General features: G+C 35.0%; 2 protein-coding genes across 6 annotated transcripts; one reads left to right on the top strand and one right to left on the bottom strand.

Moving 5' to 3' along the window:
* Window positions 1-5620: 5620 nt before the first annotated feature.
* Window positions 5621-21762, bottom strand: LOC141711668 (uncharacterized). Of its 5 annotated transcripts, none has more exons than XR_012571432.1 (6): window positions 21607-21762; window positions 20144-20232; window positions 10068-10247; window positions 6256-6313; window positions 6116-6165; window positions 5621-5906 (listed from the first exon to the last, which is right to left on the bottom strand). XR_012571432.1 is itself a non-coding variant. In XM_074514274.1 (6 exons), exons 1-6 carry the CDS (start codon window positions 21675-21677, stop codon window positions 5750-5752), a joined length of 597 nt encoding a protein of 198 aa, XP_074370375.1. In that variant the 5' UTR covers window positions 21678-21762; the 3' UTR covers window positions 5621-5749. The 5 variants fall into 5 exon arrangements, 2 of the variants coding, with proteins under 2 accessions (XP_074370375.1, XP_074370376.1); XR_012571433.1 differs by having other exon boundaries at window positions 6256-6362; window positions 10072-10247; XR_012571431.1 differs by having other exon boundaries at window positions 10072-10247.
* On the top strand, window positions 12447-17876 carry LOC141711667 (protein SUPPRESSOR OF GENE SILENCING 3-like). Its single transcript, XM_074514273.1, has 6 exons — window positions 12447-12573; window positions 14276-15379; window positions 15538-15832; window positions 15991-16235; window positions 16482-16639; window positions 17270-17876. The coding sequence occupies exons 2-6, from the start codon at window positions 14324-14326 to the stop codon at window positions 17469-17471; spliced, it is 1956 nt and encodes a 651-aa protein (XP_074370374.1). The 5' UTR covers window positions 12447-12573; window positions 14276-14323; the 3' UTR covers window positions 17472-17876.
* Window positions 21763-23669: the final 1907 nt, after the last annotated feature.

Here is a 23669-nt window from a genome sequence, read left to right as displayed (position 1 = left end):
GACTGAACACGGTACCTCGAAGGTAAACATAGCAACTGTAGGACAGAAGAGGAAGGCTTTTGCTAAGAAAGCTAATAGTAATAAACCTAAGAGTGACAAGGACAAGGCCAAGAAATCCAAGGCAAACTAACCATACTGGTCTTGTGGGCATGTTGGAAACTGGAGTAAGGACTGCCCTACGAAGAAAGCGAAGAAAACCGAGGTTGCGCAAGCGAATGTTGTGCTTGGAACCGCAAGTGGGCCTGTAGTGAACATAGTCGTTGGTGAGGCTACGGCTTCTGAAACCGACGTTGACCGGTATGTATCCTACAACCCTGTAATATTTTCTACCTATCTGTCAAATGAATGGTTGATAGATACTGAAGCTAATGTACATATTTGTGCTAATATTAGTTTATTTGTATCTTATCAACAGAGTCATAGCCTGACTGTGAAGATGGGGAATGCTAGTGCTGCTCAAGTACATGGAGTTGGAAACGTGGATCTGAAGTTCCCTTCAGGGCGTATTCTATCTCTGACGAGAGTGCATCATGTTCCCGACATGCGTAGAAATATAATAAGTGGAAGCTGTTTAGTTTCTAGTGGTTTTGAAATTTCGTTCAAATGTAATAAAGTAGTTCTTATTCACACTGGTACATTCTTTGGCAAGGGATACTTGTCAAATGGTTTATTTGTTATTAATTCGGATCCCGTTTTGGGAAATTTGAATAATAATGTTATTCCTTCTATTAACTGTATTGAATCCTCAAATATATGGCATGTTAGACTAGGTCATTTAAACTTTGATGCTCTTAAGAACATGATGAACTTAGAGTTGATTCCAAAACATACCATAGAAAAGAATTCTAAATGTCAAGTATGTGTGTCTGCTAAACAAATAAGGAAACCTTTTCATAACGTTGTTAGAGATTCAGACTTGTTAGATTTAGTACACACAGATATTTGTGAATTTGGTGGTGTGTTGACCAAGGACCAGTTTAGATACTTCATTACTTTTATAGATGATAGTAGTATATACTGTTATGTTTATTTACTTAGACATAAGGATGAAGCACTTAGTAAATTCATTATATATAAAACTGAAGTAGAAAAACAAATTAGTAAGTTAATTAAAAGGTTGAGATCTGATAGAGGTGGTGAGTATACGAGTAATGCTTTTAATGAATTTTATGCAAATAATGGTATAGTTCATGAAGTTACTCCACCATACACACCTGAGTCTAATGGGGTTGCTGAGCGAAAGAACAGAACATTTAAAGATATGATTAATAGTATGCTTATTAACTCTGGGTTGCCTAAATACATGTGGGGAGAGGCTCTAAATACAGCTTGCCATATTTTGAATAGAGTCCCTCTGAAACACATGGATAAGACACCCTTAGAGTTATGAAAAGGCAGGATGACTAGTCTTAAGTATCTTCGTGTGTGGGGGTGCCTTGCTAAGGTGCTTGTTCCTGAACACAAGAGAAAGAAACTAGGTCCAAAGACTGTTGACTGTATCTTTCTGGGCTATATTGAAACCACTACAGCTATGAGATTTTTAGTGTTAAAATCTGACATAGATGGTATAGTGGCAAACACAATAGTTGAATTTCGAGATACGATATTCTTTGAGGATGTCTACCCTATGAAGACTGGAATACCTGAAACAACTGCTGAGGAACATCCTACACACACATCAAGTTCTATTCCTGATCATGTGGAAAAGATGACAAATGTGGGGGCGGAACCTAGTAGTAGCTCTATTCCTAAGGAAGTAAAGGAACCAAAGAGAAGTAAGCGTGCAAAGGTAGTCAAGGATTTTGGAGGTGATTTCATCACTTACAATATCGAGGACGAACCTTTAACTTTCCGACAAGCTATGGATTCTTCTGAGTCAAGGCACTGAAAGGGCGCTGTGAAAAGTGAAATTGACTCTATTGTTTCTAATGGAACATGGGAGTTGGTTGATCTCCATCCGGGGTGTTCTACTATTGGGTGCAAATGGGTCTTTAAAAGGAAGTTGAACCCTGACGGCTCAATAGACAAGTACAAAGCTAGACTGGTAGCTAAGGGTTTTAAGCAAAAGGAAGGAATTGATTACTTTGATACATACTCTCCGGTTGCAAGAATGGTAACAATCCGAATGCTTATAGCATTGGCTTCAGTTCATGGTCTTATCATCTATCAGATGGATGTAAAGACGGCTTTTCTTCATGGTGAACTTGTAGAAGAGATTTATATGGATCAGCCTGAGGGATTTGTTGTATCTGGCAATGAAAGGAAAGTATGTAAGTTGATCAAGTCCATCTATGGCTTGAAACAAGCTCCCAGAGATTGGCATAAAAAGTTTGATGAAACTGTATTGCCTTTCAGTTATAAGATTAATGAAAGTGATAAGTGTGTCTACACTAAAGTTAAAGGTAATGAGTGTGTTATTTTGTGCCTCTATGTGGATGATATTTTACTGTTTGGAACCAATATTGAGATTATTAACGAGACTAAAGAATTCTTGAAAAAGCATTTTGAAATGAAGGATATGGGTGAGGCAAGTTTGATTCTTGGAATCAAACTGATTCAGTCCACTGAAGGAATAACCTTGACTCAATCTCATTATATAGAGAAATCTATACTTGAGAAATATGGTTATTCACAATGTAGAATCGCTAGTACACCCTATGATTCGAAAGTTGCCCTTGTCAAGAATACTTGAGGAGTGCATGTGTCTCAGTTAAGGTATTCTCAGATTATTGGGAGCTTGCAGTATCTTGCTAACTGTACTAGACCAGATATTTCATATTCTGTGTCTAAGTTGGCTAGATATACAAGTTGTCCAAATAGAACTCATTGGGATGCTCTTGATAGAGTACTTAGATATCTAAAAGGCACAATTTACCTTAGTTTACACTACAGGAGATTCCCTGGTGTGCTTGAAGGGTACAGTGATGCAAGTTGGATAGCTAAGAAGTCTGGTTCCAATGGAGTGACTGGATACGTGTTCACCTTGGCTGGTGGAGCAATATCCTGGAAGTCAAGCAGACAGACTATAGTTACTCGGTCTACTTTTGAGGATGAGTTGTGTGCACTTGATGTCACAGGGACGGAGGCTGAATGGTTACACGGACTTATGTCTGCGATACCTGTAGTAAGCAGACCGCTTCCTGCTATTGCTATTCACTGTGATAGTCGAACAACTATCAACAAGATTAGCAGTAAAAAGCATAATGCTAAAACTAAGAGACACATCCAAGTTAGACTCAAGTTTATAAGGAGTTTAGTGAATGATAGGATCATAGCTATAGAGTTCATAGGAACTCAAAATAATATAGCTGATCCTCTTACTAAAGGACTGGAACCTGCAGTGGTCCTGAAGTCAAGGTTGGGGATGGGACTGTCAACCCATCATAATTCATCAACAGTGGGAACCCAATATACATGAGAGGAGATCCCTCGAAGTGTATTCAATGGGTAATAACAAGCTATAAGGATGAATTGGTAGTACATTTGCTACATAGATGATAATATAGTATTTGAGTCTATCCCCTGTAAACCTAGAAGGTACTGACACTGCTAGAAAAGCAAGAGTGTTAAAACTCTGAATGGGGTCAAGTCATTTGACGAGATAGAGGCAGTATATCTCTGGAGATGTCCAGCTAAGCGAATGTAATTGTGTGGTCGCAATTAAAGGATATGGTTGATCCTTGAAGCATTCGACGAACAGGATCGAGACATGACCATTAATGTCTCAAAGCCGTAGATTGGCACCATAGCCTTTGACTTGTCGTCGTCTATGGAATATGGTTATACAAAACGGATTAAGATTAAAGGTGAAACATTCCATCTGAATCCGATAGCCATTGAAGTAGAGGATTTATGAGGGTTCAAACCCGGAAGGGTACCGACTCTGAAAAACAAGTCATGATGGAAAATTAATTACATTTCTATATGGATTTGTGGGGGATTGTTAGAAAATTAGGATTTTAGAGCTTAATTTTAATAATGTTCTTGATGTTAATCCTAAAATCTAATGATTGAAATTGTTCAATGATATTTGAACTTTCATGTATGGTTTTAAGAATTTTCTTAATGAAATCCATATGAAATGAGAGTTGAAAGTAGCTAGAAAAAGCTTAGAATTTTTTAGAATGTTTTGTCCCACATTGAAATAAATAAAGGGGGTTGTGTGCTTTATATGGTATCACACACATGGTATCACACACATGAGTAGTATACAACTACTAAGGTGTGTGATGGTCCATTGTGTTGTTGTGTGCTTCACGCGCGCGCCGCCGCCGCCCCGCCCCGGACCGGGTCGAAGGGCGAATTGGGCGAATGTCTCGGCGTCTCGCGTACGCGAAGCGACCTGGGCGAGGATTTTATTCATTTGAGAATTAGTTTTAATTCAAATTTATTTATCAGTGACTGGATTATAATTATTACAATTGTTGGGCTGAGTTCGATACTGAATTGGGCTAAGTCACTTTGTTAGTGGGCTTAGTCTAATTCATTGAATCTGGACATGAATATAATCTGATCTGTAACTGATATATATTCAATTAAAATTTAATCTGATAATAATGTGGGTGTTAAGTGAAAAGCTGTTACAAATATTTTAAATTCAAAATCTAATCAGTTTTGATTTTATTTATTAATGGAGCAGTTTAATTCATATATTAATTGTGTGGGCAGTTTCACTTTTCCTCTCCTATAAATAGAGGCTAAAGTGAATGTATTAGACACACCACACAACATTCTCTTCTCTTCTTCCTCTCTGCATTTCTCTCCCAAAAACACAAGTTCGAAATGCTGTTAGTTAGTTTTTCCGGTGACTCTCTCCCAAAAACACAAGTTCGAAGTGTTGTTAGTTAGTTTTTCCGGCGACTGAGGTGCTAGTCGAGGTGGAGGTTTTGTTGTTGCTGTTAACACAAACTCCGAGCTGTTTTATCCAGGTGGAGATATTGCACGCATCTCAAGAGCAGTCAGGGCTTCGAGCAAGACCTGATGACTCAGCTATGATCTTCTTTTCTTGGTGTTCTGTATCTGTGCACAACCATTATTTTCAGTCACTGTTGAAAGCTATGATTTCACGTACATCTTCGTTTTTCTCTTCGTTATTTCAGTTACTGATTTTGTTTACATGCATATTTTGTTTTGTTAACTATGATCTTGGCCTGAACTTGCTAAATTATTTATATACTTGCCTCTATGTTGCTATATTTGTTAGTGAGATCTACAACAACATCTCCTCGTTTGCGTTTGCTGAAGGCTGAATATGCACATAGAATAGTTTTATACGTCTGTTTTAACCTCCACATACGCAAATAGATTATTAGCATAATCATCATAGACTCATAGTATACTTACAAAGTTGGACTGGAATGAGCAATTGAAAGCTTGTACACGAACCATTGCGGTTGCCGCTTGTTGGACCTATGGTTGTGTTGAGCACTTTAAAACCTCGGATATAACCGAATGTACTGCTAAGAGAAGTGGGGATTGAACGATAAATCCCTCCTTCCCATTCAATTCTCTACATGTTTTTTTCGATACTCCGCACGTATTTTAAAATGAATATAAAGTATACTTTCATAATTTGTTTTTTAATTTTTCTTTTTTATATTAAGATTGAGAAATTTCAAGGTATGCAAAGGTAGCCATCTTCATCTTTGTAGTCATTGTACACCGATGATATCTGTTTCTTAACTATAACAGCATAATATAAAAATCAGACCAGGATTCCAAAATATATTGTTCGATTTCATTTTAGCAATCACACATTTATATATGAAGGGAACTCACAGACAAGATCCTCGTGTTTCAAAATCACAAATAATGAATATGTCTTCGACCTTCTTTCAACTTTAAAGATCTTATTCCAAATCTCAACAAAAAGATCCGCAAGATGGGAGTCAGCTCGGATATGCAACCTATATACAAGAAATAAATTGGTGACTGATGAGCATTGTTAAAAAAATGTTCAAGAGAAAAGATGCTACATGATTAAGTTGAGCACTGATGTAAGAACTAAGAAAGCATTCATATTTGTAAGATATCCCGGAGAATTGATGTGATAAAGCTTCTTATATTTTAGTTAACTCAAAAAGAAAAAACGAAATTAGCAAGGGTACGTAGATACCTATTTTCTGCATTAGGAATTGAACTACTATCAGCCTTTTCTACAATCACCTGAACACAAAACTTCGATGTCAATTAAGAAAAAACGAGTTACAGATAAACCATAATCAATGTAGCTGCAACCTACTAGTAGCTTCTTACGCGGTATTTTATCCGGACATGTCCCTCTAATGCAAAAAAAAACCTGCTTGCCTCTCTTCTGAAATAAATAAGATAAAGTTGATACTTAGGCACAACTGTTCTGCAGGCTGCAGGAAAATACAAGTTTTTTGTAAATCACATGCATTAGTCATTATATTCCCTACCATATAATTTCCATCAGAACTCAATTCCCTCCCCCCCCCCATATACTTGCATATGATAGTTTTAAAAAATTCTGTTCTCGATTCAAACTTTTACACAGAAAAAGAGTAATTTTTAATAATTATACGATTCCAGATTTAGCTAGCTTGTAGTTTGTACTTGACTTGCTGTAAGTTGATCCAACATAACCATAAAAGCAAAAAAAAGTGAGGAGCTATGATGAAGATATTTCAATTTTTTATATGTACAACAAGGGTATGAAATAATTTGCATAACATTTCTTATTCCATCAATACATCAAGAACATATAAAAAAGGGTTAATTGCATAGTGCATCCCTTTGGTTTAGACCATTGTCACTTTGGTACCAATAGTTTGAACAATTGCACTTCGCACCCCAGACAAGTTTGGGCACTGCACTTTGCACCCTTTCCGTCAATTTTTTTAATAAAAGGGTTAAAATGGACACTTTTTATAGTTGAAGGTCTAAACTGTCAAAAAAAAATTCAGGGATTAAGATGAAAAATCTGTTGAACTTCAATGGTCAAAATGTAATTAAATATTGACATAAAGGGTGCAAAATGCAGCGCCCAAACTTGTCTGGGGTGCGAAGTGCAATTGTTCAAACTATTGGTATCAAAGTGACAATGGTCCAAACCAAAGGGATGCACTATGCAATTAATCCTGTAAAAAAATTAGGAAAGTTGCAACCAAATTGTATGCAAAAAACCAAAAAACTTACTACACACGTGCAAATATACATTTTGTGTAACCAATAAGTCCTAGTACCTTAAAAATTTATACTTATATATGATATGATGATAATAAGGTCTGCCATTCTTTGGTTTATATTCTGCACAAATATCAATTTCACATAATATATATACATACATATATATCCTTAATTTCGAAACTTTCCTTTCTTTTCAAATAGTGTCAAAACATAAGATAAAGTTTATGTGAATTAACCCTTACAACTTTATAACCTATTTAATAAGAATAAATCTCATTATATGTCATAGTGTGTTCCATATTCATTTGCATTGTCTCTGGACTAGGCCTGTATTTGTATATCCTAGAGTTCACAGTTCAGAGTTCAAAACATACAAACCTCATTTCTCTCCTATATAGTAGAACATATCACTCAATAGTCTGTTAATTGGACATTATTCACAGCAATAACAACTTCTAAGATAGCCAGACAGACTATTAAAGGCTGGAATATTAATGTATTTATGGACCTAGATATCCAGATCTAAATCTAACAAGCGGAAGCAAAACTTGCAGAGGCTAATAAACTAGACAACAGCCTTGAATATAATCCACAGTTTCAAAAAACAATACAAACTCTATGACCAGAAAATCAGCACGCTGAGGCCCAAGGATCTCTGTTTGGGGAGGGGTGAGTATCAAAATGTTTCATCAAGTTGTCGTCGAAAGGAGGAATATTTCGGTTATGAAAATTAGATACTAGACAACAGCCTTGCATATATTCCACAGCTTCAAGAAACAATACAAACTCTATAACCAAAAATTCAGCAGGCCGAGGCACAAACCGTAGATAGATGGATCTCTGTTTGGGGAGGGGGGAGGGATGCGTATCAGAATCTTTCATCAAGTTGTTGTCAAAAGGAGGAATAATTTGGTAATGAAAATTAGACCCCTATGCATATTGTCTTAACGGGGATCCATCAAAAAATATCTTGTCTGATATCTCTTTCAACTAGAGGAGTTAGCAAGTTGGAGACTTGTCAAAGTAAAATAGCTACATTCCCCCTTCATCACATTTACCTCAAAAATAGGATGCTTTCAGACCAACATATTTTAGGCCTATTAAACTTATCAATTGCACAATCGAACTACTCCAAAATATCCTGTCTAATAGGATGATGGATAGTCTTATCACTGGTTTCATCAGGAAAACAGTTTAAGTCTTTAAGAACTATATTAATCAATTCAGAAATCATCAGCGACCTTAAACATTAAAAATAAAAAGCTGGTATCATCCTCAAATGGACCTTGAGTAGGTCTATTACAAAATCGAGTGGGGGTCCTCCTCCCCCCGACCCACCTACAACTATGCTACCTAAATTAAAATGGATAATGTGAGTACTAGGATTTTTAGCAGTTTCAAAATTTCTATCTTAATCAATGGCTCGCCTAAATGCTATAGATAAATTTTAAACCACTTGGAGGCCTGAGACAAGAGAACTGCTGCCCCCTCCCTACTTCTTAACATCTTAGGCGAAGGATTGAATATGATACAAAGAGGTAAAAACAAAAACCTATATAAAGATATCAGGATAGGCAAGGAAGGTTCGGGATGCATACATCTGCAGTTTGTTTGCAAATGACATTATCTAATCCTCAAGGATACAAAGTCTGTTACAGGGACTAAGAGAATCTCACACTATTTGCAACAATAGTGTGGTTTGAAGATTAATTTTTCACGAGAAGTGAACTCTACACAAATAAGTACACTACTCGACAGCCAAAAGAATGGATTGATATATTGGGACACTGGTATGTAGAATTAGTACCTGGCCACTATCATACATTGGTATTCGGTTGAATACCTTCGTTTAATCGAGATCTTATTGTTACTCAATCTGGCCTTCAGCATAATACACTGGTTCATGAATTAATCAGGTCGGGTGACTGGCGTCTTCCACTGCCAAACTCCAGACATCACATACATCACTCATATATTACCTGGCTGGCTAAGTTTGACTATCCTGCTTTTGATTTAGAAAAGAACGACCTGGTTCTTTGGAATGGTATGTTACTATATAAACTCAGAATCTGGAAATTTGGGACACTATCCGGTTACGTTTGTTTGAAGTTCCCTGGCATCACTTTGTGTGGCACAGACTATCAATCAACAGGTACGCGCACCATGAATGGATTCTTTGCCATGATCGTTTGTACACTCTTTCCCAGCTGGCTTCGTTTGGTCTTCAGGTAGATCAGCACTGCTATCTCTGTGTTGGGGGGCATTGAGGATTCGAGTCACTTTTTCATCACATGTCCTTCTAGCAGTTTTATTCTTTAAAAGCTAGCTTCCCTCCTTGGTCCAGCTGGTAAATACGTTTTGGACAGATTTGCTAGCAGCTCAGGTTTTTGTTATCATTTGTGTAAAGAAATAAATGCAAGCTCACGATAAAGGCTGTTTACGTCCTACTAAATTGCTAGATGGTATTATTGTGAATATTAGAACGTAATTGTCTAGTTCAAATTGGTTTATTAAGCATCCCAATTCTTTTTTCTTTAGTATTTGGCTAGATGATTCTGTGTAGGACTCTTGGGGTTTAGGGTTTTTCTTCCCATTTTTTGCTTTCTATTTTCAATCTTCTTGTTGTAGATTGATCATAGATAGTCCTCTCTATGGTTTGTCATAGAGCACGGGTTAACCCCTGCATATTTTTTTTCTTTCTAATATATATACCATTTAGCAAAAAAAGGATGAAAATTACACATAATAAAGAAAGTAAAATTCAATCATAATCTTCAAAAATGGAATAGCAAGCAACTTTCAATGGTCGGCAGAATGGTCCCACATACAAAAATTATCATCACATATCTCACTCGTCAATATTCAAACAGGACAAAATTCCAACTAATAGCATTTTTAACAAGGCGATATGATAATACCTACATCGAATGTGAACGGAATACTAGGGAGTTTTTCAATCCTCAGACAAAGGAACATGGCAAAATACTTTTTTGGTAGTCCTCTGCTCAAGAAGAATCTTCCACCTACTCTTGCATTTCCTCCTGCAAGTTTTTCAAAAACATTTCTTTATGTTTAGCGAAAGCCAGGTAACTCCTCGTCTGAAGAAAAATTAAATTTTAAAGTCAGAATTGCACTCAAAATCATAACAAAATCAATATATTAACTGCATTTAAAGAAATGAAGATGACAACTACAACAGGTGACATACCATCGAGAAAAGATTACAAACGTAAAGAAGGATGTCTAGATCAATAGCAATCGGAAAAGAACTTAATTGACATAATAATGCAACAAAAAAAATTATTATACATGATAATGGAGACTAAAGTACAATTAAATTTATCACCGCCCTTCGAAAAAATGAATAAGTTCCGTTCAGCACCTACTTTTGAGTGTAACTATATATTAGACGGAATCTCAAACATATTACCCCCACTAGTTCCTAGAATTCATTAAAGTATACACCTCACATAAAATGATGATTAGGTCTCGTAGTCCTTGTTAGTTCCAAGGTTTTTATTATATAAGGATATGTTTCCAGTTTTTTCTGTATATGTCCTAAATTTTCAACAAGTTGTTTCTTCTCAAATGGTTTCAACATTTTGTTATTAAGTTAATATTAATGTATCCACAAAAATTTAATATATACGGAGTCAATACATCTCATTATATTTCATGATAACTCTTACACATTATGCCTATTTTAAATTTACAAAGTTGATTTTCCTGATGAAGTGTGTCACAGAATCAATTTAATTTCTCACGAAAAACTTAAAAACAAAAGAGAGCATGATATTGAAAAATAACATTTAAAACTGAAGCAATATTTAGGGTTACAATATTCTCATACGGAGTTTTTCCAAACATAAGACACGAAATCACCAAACTAAAATGTAAAAATATGAAAATATATTAACAATTTTTTCGAACAAACACAATAACCAAACATCACTTATTATATATTTTTCCTCGATACATCAAGTAAATATATAGCGATTGATGCTCTCACTAGATCTACAATCTTCATGAGTCTGTCAAGCTAGAGTGTAACTAGAATCCCGGAATTACAACCAATGAACTTTGTATCGTTGAAAATAACCATGATCAAAATCACATGTGCCACGATGACCGGGCTAATTAAACCACTTGTGAGAATAACATACTCTTATTTAGATTTGTATAGATTAAAAGAATATACTATCCAGAATTTTGTTTCAAATAGAATATAAAATTTAAGAATAAAAACACATATCGGCCCATTTACTTGAAACTCAAAAATGTCAAATAAGGTAGGGAACTAAAATATTTGGATATTGATATACTCGTCGACTAAACCGCGCTTTGTCACGGCTATATAATAGTTTTTTAGAAATTCCAAATCTAGATAAAAATATTGTACAAAATAAACTATTTACATATTTGTTTTGCCAATTTTGTGTCCTATTTTCTTAAGATGACTCCCGATATAATAAATATATACAAAATTAATACTTTTTTGGATACATAAACAAGTTTTCTAAAAGATCGTGAAATTTGGATTAAAATAGGTCATATTATGTCACCTACTAGTTTTCGAACATTTTCATCAGATTTTGAAGTTATTAGAATTTATTTTACATTTGCATATCAAAGGGTCTTATATTCTTTTATATCATGATCGTAAGAATAAGTGCTTAATCAAAGTCCTAAAATAAATTTCAGATGTCATTCCCAAGGAAGCCTCTAGTAAATAGAGCTCGTTCCGCTACTCGCGCTAATTAGCCAGGAAAACTCATTGTGGGGAAGGCCGGATCGAGCCCTAGATTTTCTTGGAAATGGAAAGATCTAGAAAAGGCGGCCAACCTCCCGGAGAGAGCGATGTGCATGGACCAACTCTTTACAAGTTGGCCCATTAAGAGTGTCTTGCGAGTGGTACCATTACCAACCAAATGATTGTGCAACTTTTTAAAGTATGATGAATAAAATTCTTATAACTTATATGATACGATGGAATATCTACTAATAAAAAAATGGTACTTTATTTGAATTTCCTAAAAAGCTTGGAATTATGATTCCATTATATAAATCTTTAGTGTTCTTTAAAGGTATACTGAGCATAAAGTAAAAAAAAATGAAGAAAGAGAATAAGTTTATATTTCCAAAACAATTCTTATAATAGAAGTATTACGATAAAAAAAATTAACTTTCACCGAGAAAAAGAAAATACTATGAATGGGGCCCACCAGATTTGAGAAGATACACCAACATACTAATTTTTTTGAAATCTAGAGTCTTCAAGATTATAACACACGCTCCTTGTTTTCACAAAAAGTCATACTTATTTCACCCCTCTCTCTATCTCTCTCCCTAAAATATACATACAACCTATTCACACACACAACCCTCGCCAAAAAGCTCTATTTCATCTCTCTCGATCACAATCAGGTATATTTCTCTATCTATTCACTAAATTTTTCCGTCGATCATTTTATGTATCTATTATTTGTACTTTTTTTTCATGTTTTTAGTGTCTTAAAGCTGAATTCATTTGTACATTCGTGGTTTTCGAGTTTATTTGTTGTTTATATACATGTTTTGTTGATTAAAATGATCTAGCGATTATATGTTAGAGTTTTAATACTGTAAAATGTTTTTATGTGCTTTTTAAAGTTTTTGTTGATGCGATTGTTGTTTTCGTGTGTCTAGTGAATATATACAACGCCTAGACTTGTCTATTGTTTTTGGTATATTTGTTGTTATATTTGCGTATATTATCTTACTTTTTTCGGCATTCCAACTATTATTTAGTCATTTTAAAGGGTTTTAATCTTAATTTATGTCCAAATTTGTGTTTATCATGTTTATTAGTTGTTTATACACAATTTTGTTAATTAAAATAATCCAAGGTTTATATTATCCTAGGTTTAAATACTCTAAGATGTTTTTTGTGAATTTTTTATGGTTTTTGTTGGTGCAGGTGTTGTTTCCGTGGGTCAAATTTATGTTGACATCTAGACTTTTCCATTATTTTTGTTATATATTTGATGTTATATTACATATACTTTCTTCTTCATTTTTGTGATTTTAAGGGTTTTAAGCTTAGTTTATGAATACATTTGTGTTTTAAGTGGTGATTATTTGGTCATAAACATGTTATAGTGATTGCAATGATTTAGAGTACATATATGTCGGGATTTTGATGTTGCGAGGTGTTTTTGTTTTTGTGTATTAAATGTATGCAAACACTATATAGACTTGTTTAATGTTTTAATTTTATCCATGTTATGTTTCTGTATATTATGCTATTTGTTTCTGTTATTTGAACTTGTTTTTTATTTTCACAATTTTTAGGATTTTATGTGTAATTTATGTGTACTTTTGTGCATTTCAATGTCTATTAGTAGTTTATATACATTAACTACTAAAGATTAGAAGGTTAGAGTGTACATCTTTTAGAGGTTAATACTGTCTGCAAGGTGTACGTGCATGTGTGGTTTTTGTTGGTTTGATTGTTTTTTTATCTGTATGTATACACCATCTAGACTTGTTTGATGTATCTGTCATATGTGTGAGTCTGTGCTGTTATACCTTTGTATGTTAACTTATTTGTTTCTGCCTTTCCGGTATCCAAACTTTCTTTCATGATGTTATAGGTTTTATGGTTAATCTTTCTGCAGATTTGTGTTTTTTGTTTTAATTGTTGTTACTTGTTTGTGTATATGTTTTGAGGATATAATTTTTAACCTTAAGTAATTAGTTCATATATTTAATTGAATGAGTATTACATTGTTAGCTTCTGGGGATTTATGTTTGTTTAATATACTGATTGTTTAATTTACTGTCTTTTTTTCCAGTTCTATTCCCATACAATATCCGGTTATACATTGTTAGAAGGGTCTTAAATGTTTTTTTAACATTTTTCTATAGGCATGGATGATCAAAATTTGGAGTAATATGTGTGCGGATTATTGTGCTTTGATTGTGATAGTGTTGTAATGTATAGGGTCTGAGCATGTCAGTTTTTTGTTTATGTTATTGTTATCGTTCCTTTTATGCTAAATATATGCAGGGTATATCAAATTTTGGTGCAAATAGAAGTTTATAAAAGTTGAGACTTTCTGTCATTTAACATGTTTTTTTATGATAGGTGTTAAACAACTATTGTGTCAGGAACTGTGTTTTGGGAATTTAAACGATGAGTTCAAGAATAGGGGGAGGATCTGGTGCAAAGCTACCTACTGCTGGTTCAACTGAATCGGGCAAAGGAAAAAATGTCGCTCAAGTTTCTGATCGCTGGGCTGATCAAGTGGTTGATAGGGTATCAGCCGTAAGTCTCGATTCTGAACAGGATGGAGGTTGGGAGGAGGTAGCTAGAAAGCCCAGAAATAGATTTGTAGGAAATGTGGGGAATCAGAACTCCAGTACGAAAGTTTCAGGCAATCCCTGGACAGGAGCTAAGGGACCTTCTAATGCCTGGACAGGAGCCAAGGGACCTTCTAATGCCTGGCCAAGAACTAAGCAGCCTATCAATGCCTGGGCAGGAAAGGGTTCGACCAATTCCTTTGCAGCACCAGCAGGTGACAATAGAAGGCCTACTGGAAGAGGTTGGAATCCATCTTCTATAGAGTATGTGAACAATTATGATCAACCAGCTGTAATACCACCTCTTGAGAAAGGGTGGCAATGGTGCAGTAACCCGTCTGAGGTAGAAAAGGTGTATCATGTACCTGCTCTCAACCCTGCCGATGCTACAGATGACAAAGAGGACGAAAAATATGTTGATAAAAGTGGTGAAGAAGAGGATTTTAATATTGAAGATATTAATGATTCGGATGAATACGACTCTGATGAAAGCCAAAAGAGTCACGAGACTTTGAAGAAGAGTACATTACTTAAGAGTTTCTTTGAAACCCTAGATGAGATGAAAGCAGAGGAAATTAATGAACCTGATAGGCAGTGGCACTGCCCAGCATGTCATGGAGGGCCCGGTGCTATTGACTGGTATTGTGGACTGCAGCCCCTGATCACCCATGCTAAAACTAAGGGAAAAAGAAGGGCAAAGGCCCACAGGCTACTTGCTAAACTGTTGGACGAGGAGCTGCGTAGGAGGGGAAGTTCTGTAATCCCTGCTGGAGAAGCCTTCGGAAAGTGGAAGGGTTTAAACCAGAGTGAAGTTAAGGATCGGACCATAGTATGGCCTCCTATGGTCATTATCATGAACACCCAACTCGAGAGAGATGAAAAAGGAAAGGTAAATTTTCTTTTAATATGCTATTGGATAATGCCCCTTATGTATTAAGTGACAAATAAAGCTTCGAATGTGAAAGAGGCCTACCGTGTGGTGAACAATCCTTTCTTTGTTTGTTTGTTCCTTGTGCTTTACCTTTTAACTTAATATTGCATTTTCAGTGGATTGGAATGGGAAATCCCGAGCTTCTTGAGTACTTCAATAATTATGCAGCAGTGAGATCACGGCACTCATATGGCCCGCAAGGGCATCGAGGTATGAGTGTCCTCATCTTTGAGCCCTCAGCTGTTGGTTATTTTGAGGCTGAGCGATTAAGCAAGCATTTCGAGGAACAAGGAACGAACCGTGAAGCTTGGGATCGTCGACATAAGCTGTTTCTTCCTGGCGGCCAGCGCCTGCTGTATGGTTACATGGCACAGAGAGGAGATATCGATAAATTTAATCAGCATTCTCAAGGTGCACATTTTACCACCATTACTTGTGTTAAGAGTACCTCTTTCCTCATTTTCCTCTTCTTTAGTTAAGTAGATTTTTCTTATCTTTAATTTGCTAGGAAAATCCAAACTTTTCCTCTTCTTTAGTTAAGTAGATTTTTCTTATCTTTGATTTGCTAGGAAAATCCAAACTCAAGTTTGAGATGAGATCTTACGAGGAGATGGTAGTTAACCCAATGAAGCAGATGAACGAGGACAATCATCTCCTCCACTGGTACAAGAACGAAGTTGTGAAGGAAAAAAAACATTCAAAAACGCTTGAAGAATCGTTTGGTGCTTTGACTGAGAAATTGGGCAAGACCCTGGAAGAGAATCGCATAGTGCGACAGAGGACCAAAATGCATCACGAGCAAATCAAGGAGGAGGTAATCAGTGATCCTTTATAACAGATAGGGAATATACTGTATGACTTTTTAAACTCTGTGCAAGTGTATATTGTCTTCTGATGCACAATTCTCTTACAATCGGTATCTCCAGTTGTCACATCTTGTTATGTCACATCTGAGTTGTATGCTTCATTTCTCTAATTGCAGAGATTAAATTTAATTATTTTTTAAGAAAAGCAATTGGGTGCATTTTTAACTGATGTTGGGAATTTTATTTTTCTTCAGATGGACATTCAAGAAGAATTTTATAGAGAGCAACTCAGGCTAATTAACAAATCCAGCAATGAGAGGGAGGATATTTTTGAGAAGATACAGCAAGAGAAGAGGGAGAAAATTAAGATCTATATGGAAAATTCTTCTTCAGCAGCCGATCGTCAATCCAGGTACAATGCAAATAGTATGTGAACAGTGTTACTCGTGTATATGCATATCTTCTTTTCTATGCCATAAAAAACCATGGTAAGATTTAGCTTATGTTTAACACGGGTATTTTAACAGTTTCTGCATGTTGGTGATGTTAATTAGCTACTAGTTGTTGGACCTTTGGCGCTGTGTGGATGTTAAGTGTGAGCATGGTCATAATTTTTGTATTTTGTGAAGTATCAATCCCTTGGGTTTGTCTGCATGTCATGTTGTAGATTGATTTCATTTCTAAATTGTGTTACTGGTTTTGGTTACTAAGTTTTAGTTAGTATGTAGTTATCATCTTCCTCTATTGATTCTTGATTGTATTATTTATAGATTGCATCTTGTGTAACCTTTTCCGACTGAGCTTGTAAGCCTTTTATGTGTCATTGTGGATGCAGTTTATAATAGTGTAACTAACTGCTAGAACTTGTGCTAAATATGTTGTCTGCTAGTTGTACCGTGTGTAATTGTGTAAATGCATTAAAAAATCTAAAAGGAAAGAGTCATTTTTCACTGTTATTTACTTGTTTTCTTACTGTTTAAATTCGTAGTCATAATTGGTTATTTGTGTTTACACCTCTTCTATATTTGGGTTCGTGAAATAGGATCGAGCAAGGTGCTATGTTGATTTTCTCTCAGCAGAAAGATATGGACAACTTTGCTGAGGAAAGGGACAAACTTTTCAAAGATCTGGAGAATAGGAAGGCAAAGCTAAGGAAGCAGAGATACGAAGAAGATGTAAAGCTGGAAAGAGAGTTTGATGAAAATTTGGCTCGGCTGATGGGGAGGTACAGCTGTAACAGTTGAAGGAAGAGCACCAGATTTTTATGGGGAGAGATTGATAGTGATGAGGAGAGCAGCAGCAGCAGCGGCGGAACATAATCTTAAATAAATGGATTTTAGAATCATGAAACTATTAAGCTTTTGATGAAAACTTATGATATGGAGCTTTAGGCTTCAAATCGCAACTGCCTAGAACTAAAAGATTACAAAAAGCAAGTTTCAATTTGCTTTTCGTGGGATTATGATGGATTTTTTGAATGGTTCTCTTTGATTAGCCCCATTATAATATGGTTGCTGATCAATGGTAATTATAATCATTTCTCATGGTCTTGCACTTGACCATTCTATATATCTATAATTGGTTTCTTTTGTACGACATTTGGCTGACCCTTGTGCACTTGAGGTTATAGAGATGCCCATTGCAAGGGCTTCTGCAGCCCCCACAAGTGCCACAAACTCCCTTCTTAGGTTAGACATCTACCACATGTCATCAGCTTATGCTGATGTAGAGAACTGAAATACATGTGCTAGACATCTACAGAAGATATTTCACAGCTGTCATACTGTGTATTTAGTTAGCCAAAGCTGCTCCGTTGTTTAAGCATCATAGTATTGCATGTATAAGTAGCTCAGGCGGTCAGGCATCATGGTATTCCATATATAACTAGCTTCTTCGTTTTCCCAACTATTTAAAAAAAAACATGCGATATTTTTATTAGAGTACTTGAGTTGTAACATGGTTTTATAAAAATAGACCCGCCTGACCATGGAAATAGCTAGTTAGAGGTCGCAGAACATAAAAAGTCTTAAATTACTAAGCTTAAGTTAGCTACATCAGACTTTTCACTTTGGAACATCTTTCTCATAAGCTGTTGGTGGCACAATCGAGGTTGAGTGAGGTGCTACGTTGATTTTGTCTCAGAAAAAAGTTATGGACAACTTTGCTGACGAAAGGGACAAACTTTTGAAAGATCTGGAAGATAGGAAGGTCAAGCTAAAGAAGGAACGGTATGAAGAGGATTATAAACTGGAGAGAGAGTTTGATGAAAATTTGGCACGGCTGATGGAGAAGTACAGCCGTATCAGTTGAAGGAAGAGCGCCAGATTTGTCATCGTGAGAGAATCATAGTGATGAGGAAAGCAGCAGCGGAACATAACTAACATTAATGGATTTTAGAAACATGAAATCGTTAAGCGTTTAACGGAAACTTATAATATGGAGCTTTAGGCTTCTAATCGCAACTGCCTAGGAATAAGCGATTACAAGAAGCAAGTTTCAATTTGCTCTTTGTGGGTTTTTATGATGAAGGATATTTAAATGGTTTTCTTTGATTGGCCCCATTATAATATGGTTGCTGATCAATGGTACTTTGAATCGTTTATCATGGTCTGGCACTTGACCGTTCTGTATATCGATGATTGCATGTTTGTACGACATTTGGCTGACCCTAGTGCACATGAGGCTATAGGTGTGCCCATTGCATGGGCTTCTGCAGCCCATCTACCACATGTCATCAGCTTATGCTGATGTAGAGAACTGAAGCACGTGTGCTAGTCAAACGTGCCTACAGAAGGTATTTACTCTGTGCAATTCTAAAAGATTCTTCTTAGAATCATGTTTGTGTGGTTTATGACTTCTATAAAACTTGAGGTCAAGTTTTCTTCAACAAGGGAAGAACGACGGGGAACGAAAATAAAACGAATTTTTATATGTATTAGTAAATATTTCAATTAAATGTAGTAGAGAAATTAGTGCATTTACTTATTTTGTGGGGCTAGTAGTTTACTTATTTTATGTGGGCTAGTAGTTAACTATATTCGTACTTATACACAATAATCCTAAGTCTTAGCTTAGCTTTCTAGGTTCCGTGTTTCTATATAGTTTCTATCGGTAATCGGGTATGTGGCGATGTTTCGCGGAGAGGTATTTTGTCGCTGTCTGCCGAAAATGGAGAGAAGAGAAGAGAAAAGATAATTTTAAAATTTTCCTTCCTAGGTGTGCTCCCGAGTTTTTTGGCGAGAGAAGAGAAGTGATCAAGAGAGAAAAATTCCTATAATTTTCCCCCAAAACTTTCTTCCCAAAAATGGGAAGATTTGGAAAGATCCTCTCACATTATCTTCTTTTTCATAGTCACTTTCTCCTCTTTTTACAAAAACTCGGGAGCACACGACTGATTTATTTTCTTCTACTATTTCTCTTCTCTTCTCCTCCCATCCCTTCTCTTCTCTTCTCTCCTAAAAAATCTCTAGAGCACAGCGTTAGTCTTCAAATGTTGCTGGGGCAACCAGACCAGGACTACCTGTGATGGGTAATGGCACAACCAGAAGAGTGACTTGTTTATAATATTTTTGATATCCAACTAAATTAGGAGTTGGTTGGAATTTTAGTAACTAAAAACCTCACTCTCTTTCAGTTTTAACAAATACTTGAACGGATATCCCCCAAGTGAAATATATGCAGGATTGTACGTTATTTTAAGTATATAAACTCTAAGTCTAACCTAATTATATGATAGAAAAATATGAACTAGAACATATGATGTAGACAGAAAACCATGTACATGGTAGGTAATTTTGTATGAGCATAAAATTCAAAGAAATCATGATAACAAAATTCTAGGAATACAACAAATTACCACATTGCAGCATATGCTTAAAAAAAATATTATACATACTAGCACAACTTAACATCTAACCTCTTAAGTGTGAGCAATACTCAAGCAGCTGCGCATGTTTATGGTTGAATATCTTAACTCTTAAGGGAGTTGGTTCCAGTACCGCATACCTGGCAAAAATGTAAAAAATTAACACATCTCAAACAATTACCAATTTCTCCATACGTGTTGGTTAAAATAAATATGAGGCGCTCATCAAGATATTATGCTCTGTGTTAACCATATAACTCTCTTAAGTGCTTCACAAACATCACCTCTTAAGCGGCAAATCAGTAGATTTTCTACTAAAATTTATCATATTTCCTAACAAGATATTTAGGAAGAATATAACGCCAAAAACTATGAAAGAAAAAATTAAATAAAATTGGTAATACTACAAAAGGGATGAGCAAATCATATAATTTATAGAATTTTAAGATTTTTTTCGTTACGTAAGTTTCACCCATAAATATTAGACAGCTATAGCATTAACATAGTTAATTGTAGCCATCCTTTGTTTACAATGATGCCTCATCTCCCTTCCTCCAAAATCATAGCACCTCCTCATACAGTCTCTCTTTGTTATTATTTTTCCTTCATATATCTTCTACCACTAGTCACATTCCCAATAACAGATAAGCATTTTAGATATCTTGTGCGATTTACTAGAAAATATTATTTAACAAAATTATCACATTATAACTAGAAACTTATAGTCATCCGAGTTATTAATACTTAATATTACTTCAAGCCTTCAACATAGTTCTCGTAAAATATTTACTTAGCTATAAACTTTAAATCCGTAAATAGCAAGGCATCTAAGTAAGGCACAATTTTTATGACCGACTTTAAAAAACAATCAAACCTAATTAGCATGTTATTAAACTACCATTATCATGAATGTCCACAACGATCACCCTCGTGAATTAATTTGTTGTAGTTCTATGAAATATAATCCTTGTTCCATTGTCCCCTAAACAGGCTTATGAAATATAATCCGTGTTCCCTTATCCACTAAACAGGCCTAATTTAAAAAATTCTCAACAAACTCGACCTTTCATATTTCATAACTAATGTACTTGGAATGACAACAATCACCTTGTTCTACTCTACTAAATATAGTCATCTATCCATTATTCACTAAACAGGCTAAATTTAAAAATTCTCAACAAACTCGACCTTAATTATTTCATAACTAATGTACTTGGAACGACAACGATCTCCTTGTTCTACTTCTACTAAATATAGTCATCTATCCATTATCCACTAAACAGGCTTAATTCAAAAATTCTCGACAAACTCGAACTTTCGTATTTCATAACTAATGCAATCAAAATTCCGAAACCTTTTCCACAATTTATCGATTTCTTCGATAAACAAAACACTTTAACAAACACAATTTAAGCTATATACAATTAAATAATCGACAAAACAAACAAGTGAATGATAAAATACATACAAGAATAACTGATGTGTTAATATACATACAAGTGTGTGTACTGTACCAATTAGTGAAGAGTTCCGGCGAGTTTGGCCACCGATAACTGAGGCGAATTAGCCGGAATTGGAGCTTCATATTATATTACTCGCCGGAGATATGTACATGGAGCTTCCTATCATATTACGATATGTATCGTATATGCAAATGCGATATGTTCAAACTCAACTAATTAGTCAAACAATTAGTTTAAATAAAACTAATGTTAATACAAAATCCAGGAAAATTAAATAGTTTACAAATTGAGAAATTATCAACTTTACAAAGTCGTTTTTTTCTGGTTGTGCATGTGTAAATAATTAAAAAAGAAAAAAATTAAAAATTCTATATTTTTTAATTTTACTTGCGATTTTACAATGATTTAAAAATATTTGTAAAAGTACAGTTTGCAAACAAAATCACTCACATATATAGCTTATTTTAAGTTTCCTTAAAAATAATAGTATCTTTTTCGATTGCATTTGAAGTTGAATCGAGTTGTAAAATCATATTTTTGCAAATTTTTTTATAAATTCATATTTTGACAAATAATTTTTTTAAAATAATACCTACTTTAAAAACCTCTTAAAAATATTTTTGATACATTTTTTAAATAAAGTGATAAGTTGCGTAAGAAAATAAGGACATCAAACATTGGCATTCCCACTTAAGGGCAATGAGTGAAATTATATAATGACTCAATTCCTAAATATACATAAAAGAATATATAATAGTATGAGCTATTTTTAATTATATTTTGATGTTTAGTGACTACTTTGACATAAGAAGAGGGTAGTAAAAAAAATTATTTTCCCTTAGAATAATCTGCAAAATACGAACTTATATTCCTTTTTTCTATTTTTTGTCGAGCAAACATATATATATTCTACACTCTTGAATAAAATGTATTCTAAAAACTAAATAGAGGCTCTATTAATTGCCATATTTCATACTACTATTTAATATCATTTTCCTCAGGCACATACTCGGACTTATGGACACAATTTTGAATGAGTTTAATGAACTCTTATTTATAAATGTTGCACAATGAATCAACGGTCACAAAATTTGTGTATCATGTAGTGAGGTTAATGTAATGTACGAGAATTTTTTTTAAACTGGGTCTCTAACACTGGAACACATAAAACTGAATTTCCACTTTATTTGCTAATATACCTTCTTCACCACTTTATCTCGTTATCCAGCGTCTCAGTTGAGCATTTCACATGGAAATGCCGGTGGCACTGCTCTAAAACAGTTGTCATCGTAGGCGCAACAAACAGACCAGACATTATTATTCATCCAACACTGCTCAGGCCACGATGACTGGACCACTTAACATACATCCCCCTTCCAGATGATGCTTCTCACTTTCAGATTCTCAAAGCATGCATGCGGAAGTCCCCTGTCTCCAATAAAGTAGACCTTCTAGCATTTGCACGTTATACGGTGGGTTTTAGTGGTGCAGATATAAGTTTGCCGGTGATCCTGCAAATATTCCATTCAAGAAAATATTGAGAAGGTAAAATTCTAGTATAACCTAGTTAAACTTTAAAGTGCATTGCGATATATGTATTGCATGATATTTGTCCACCATAATTATGTTTGAGATCTATTAGTCAACCGTTGCTTTTCTTTTAGTCACGGTTTGAAGGGTTACAAGCTTCCTCTGGTATATCGGAAACCTTTATTTTTATTACATTGGGTATGTAGGTATGCAGTACTGCATATCTAATGAGTAGCCATGCTCCATATTCACTTGCATTCTCTGCACTAGGCCTGTATTGGTATCTCGTAAAGTTCAGAGTTCATAACATAAAAACCTCATTTCTCTTCCATACAGTAGAACATATCAATTAATAGTCCGTTAACTGGGACTATTTATAGCAATACCAAACTTCTAAGCTAGCCATACAGACTATTAAAAACTGGAATTTAAAAGTATTTGAGAACATAGACATCCAGATCCAAATCTAGCAGGAGGAAGCAAACTTTGCAGAGACTAATAAACTAGAGAACAACCTTGAATATAATCCACAATTTCAACAAACAATACAAACTCTATGACAAAAAAATTTAGCAAGCTGAGGC

This window comes from Apium graveolens, chromosome 3 (genome assembly GCF_009905375.1).
Source record: "Apium graveolens cultivar Ventura chromosome 3, ASM990537v1, whole genome shotgun sequence".
Classification (NCBI taxonomy): domain Eukaryota; kingdom Viridiplantae; phylum Streptophyta; class Magnoliopsida; order Apiales; family Apiaceae; genus Apium; species Apium graveolens.
Note: the sequence above shows the minus strand (reverse complement) of the source record. Positions and strands in the feature narration are given on the sequence as shown.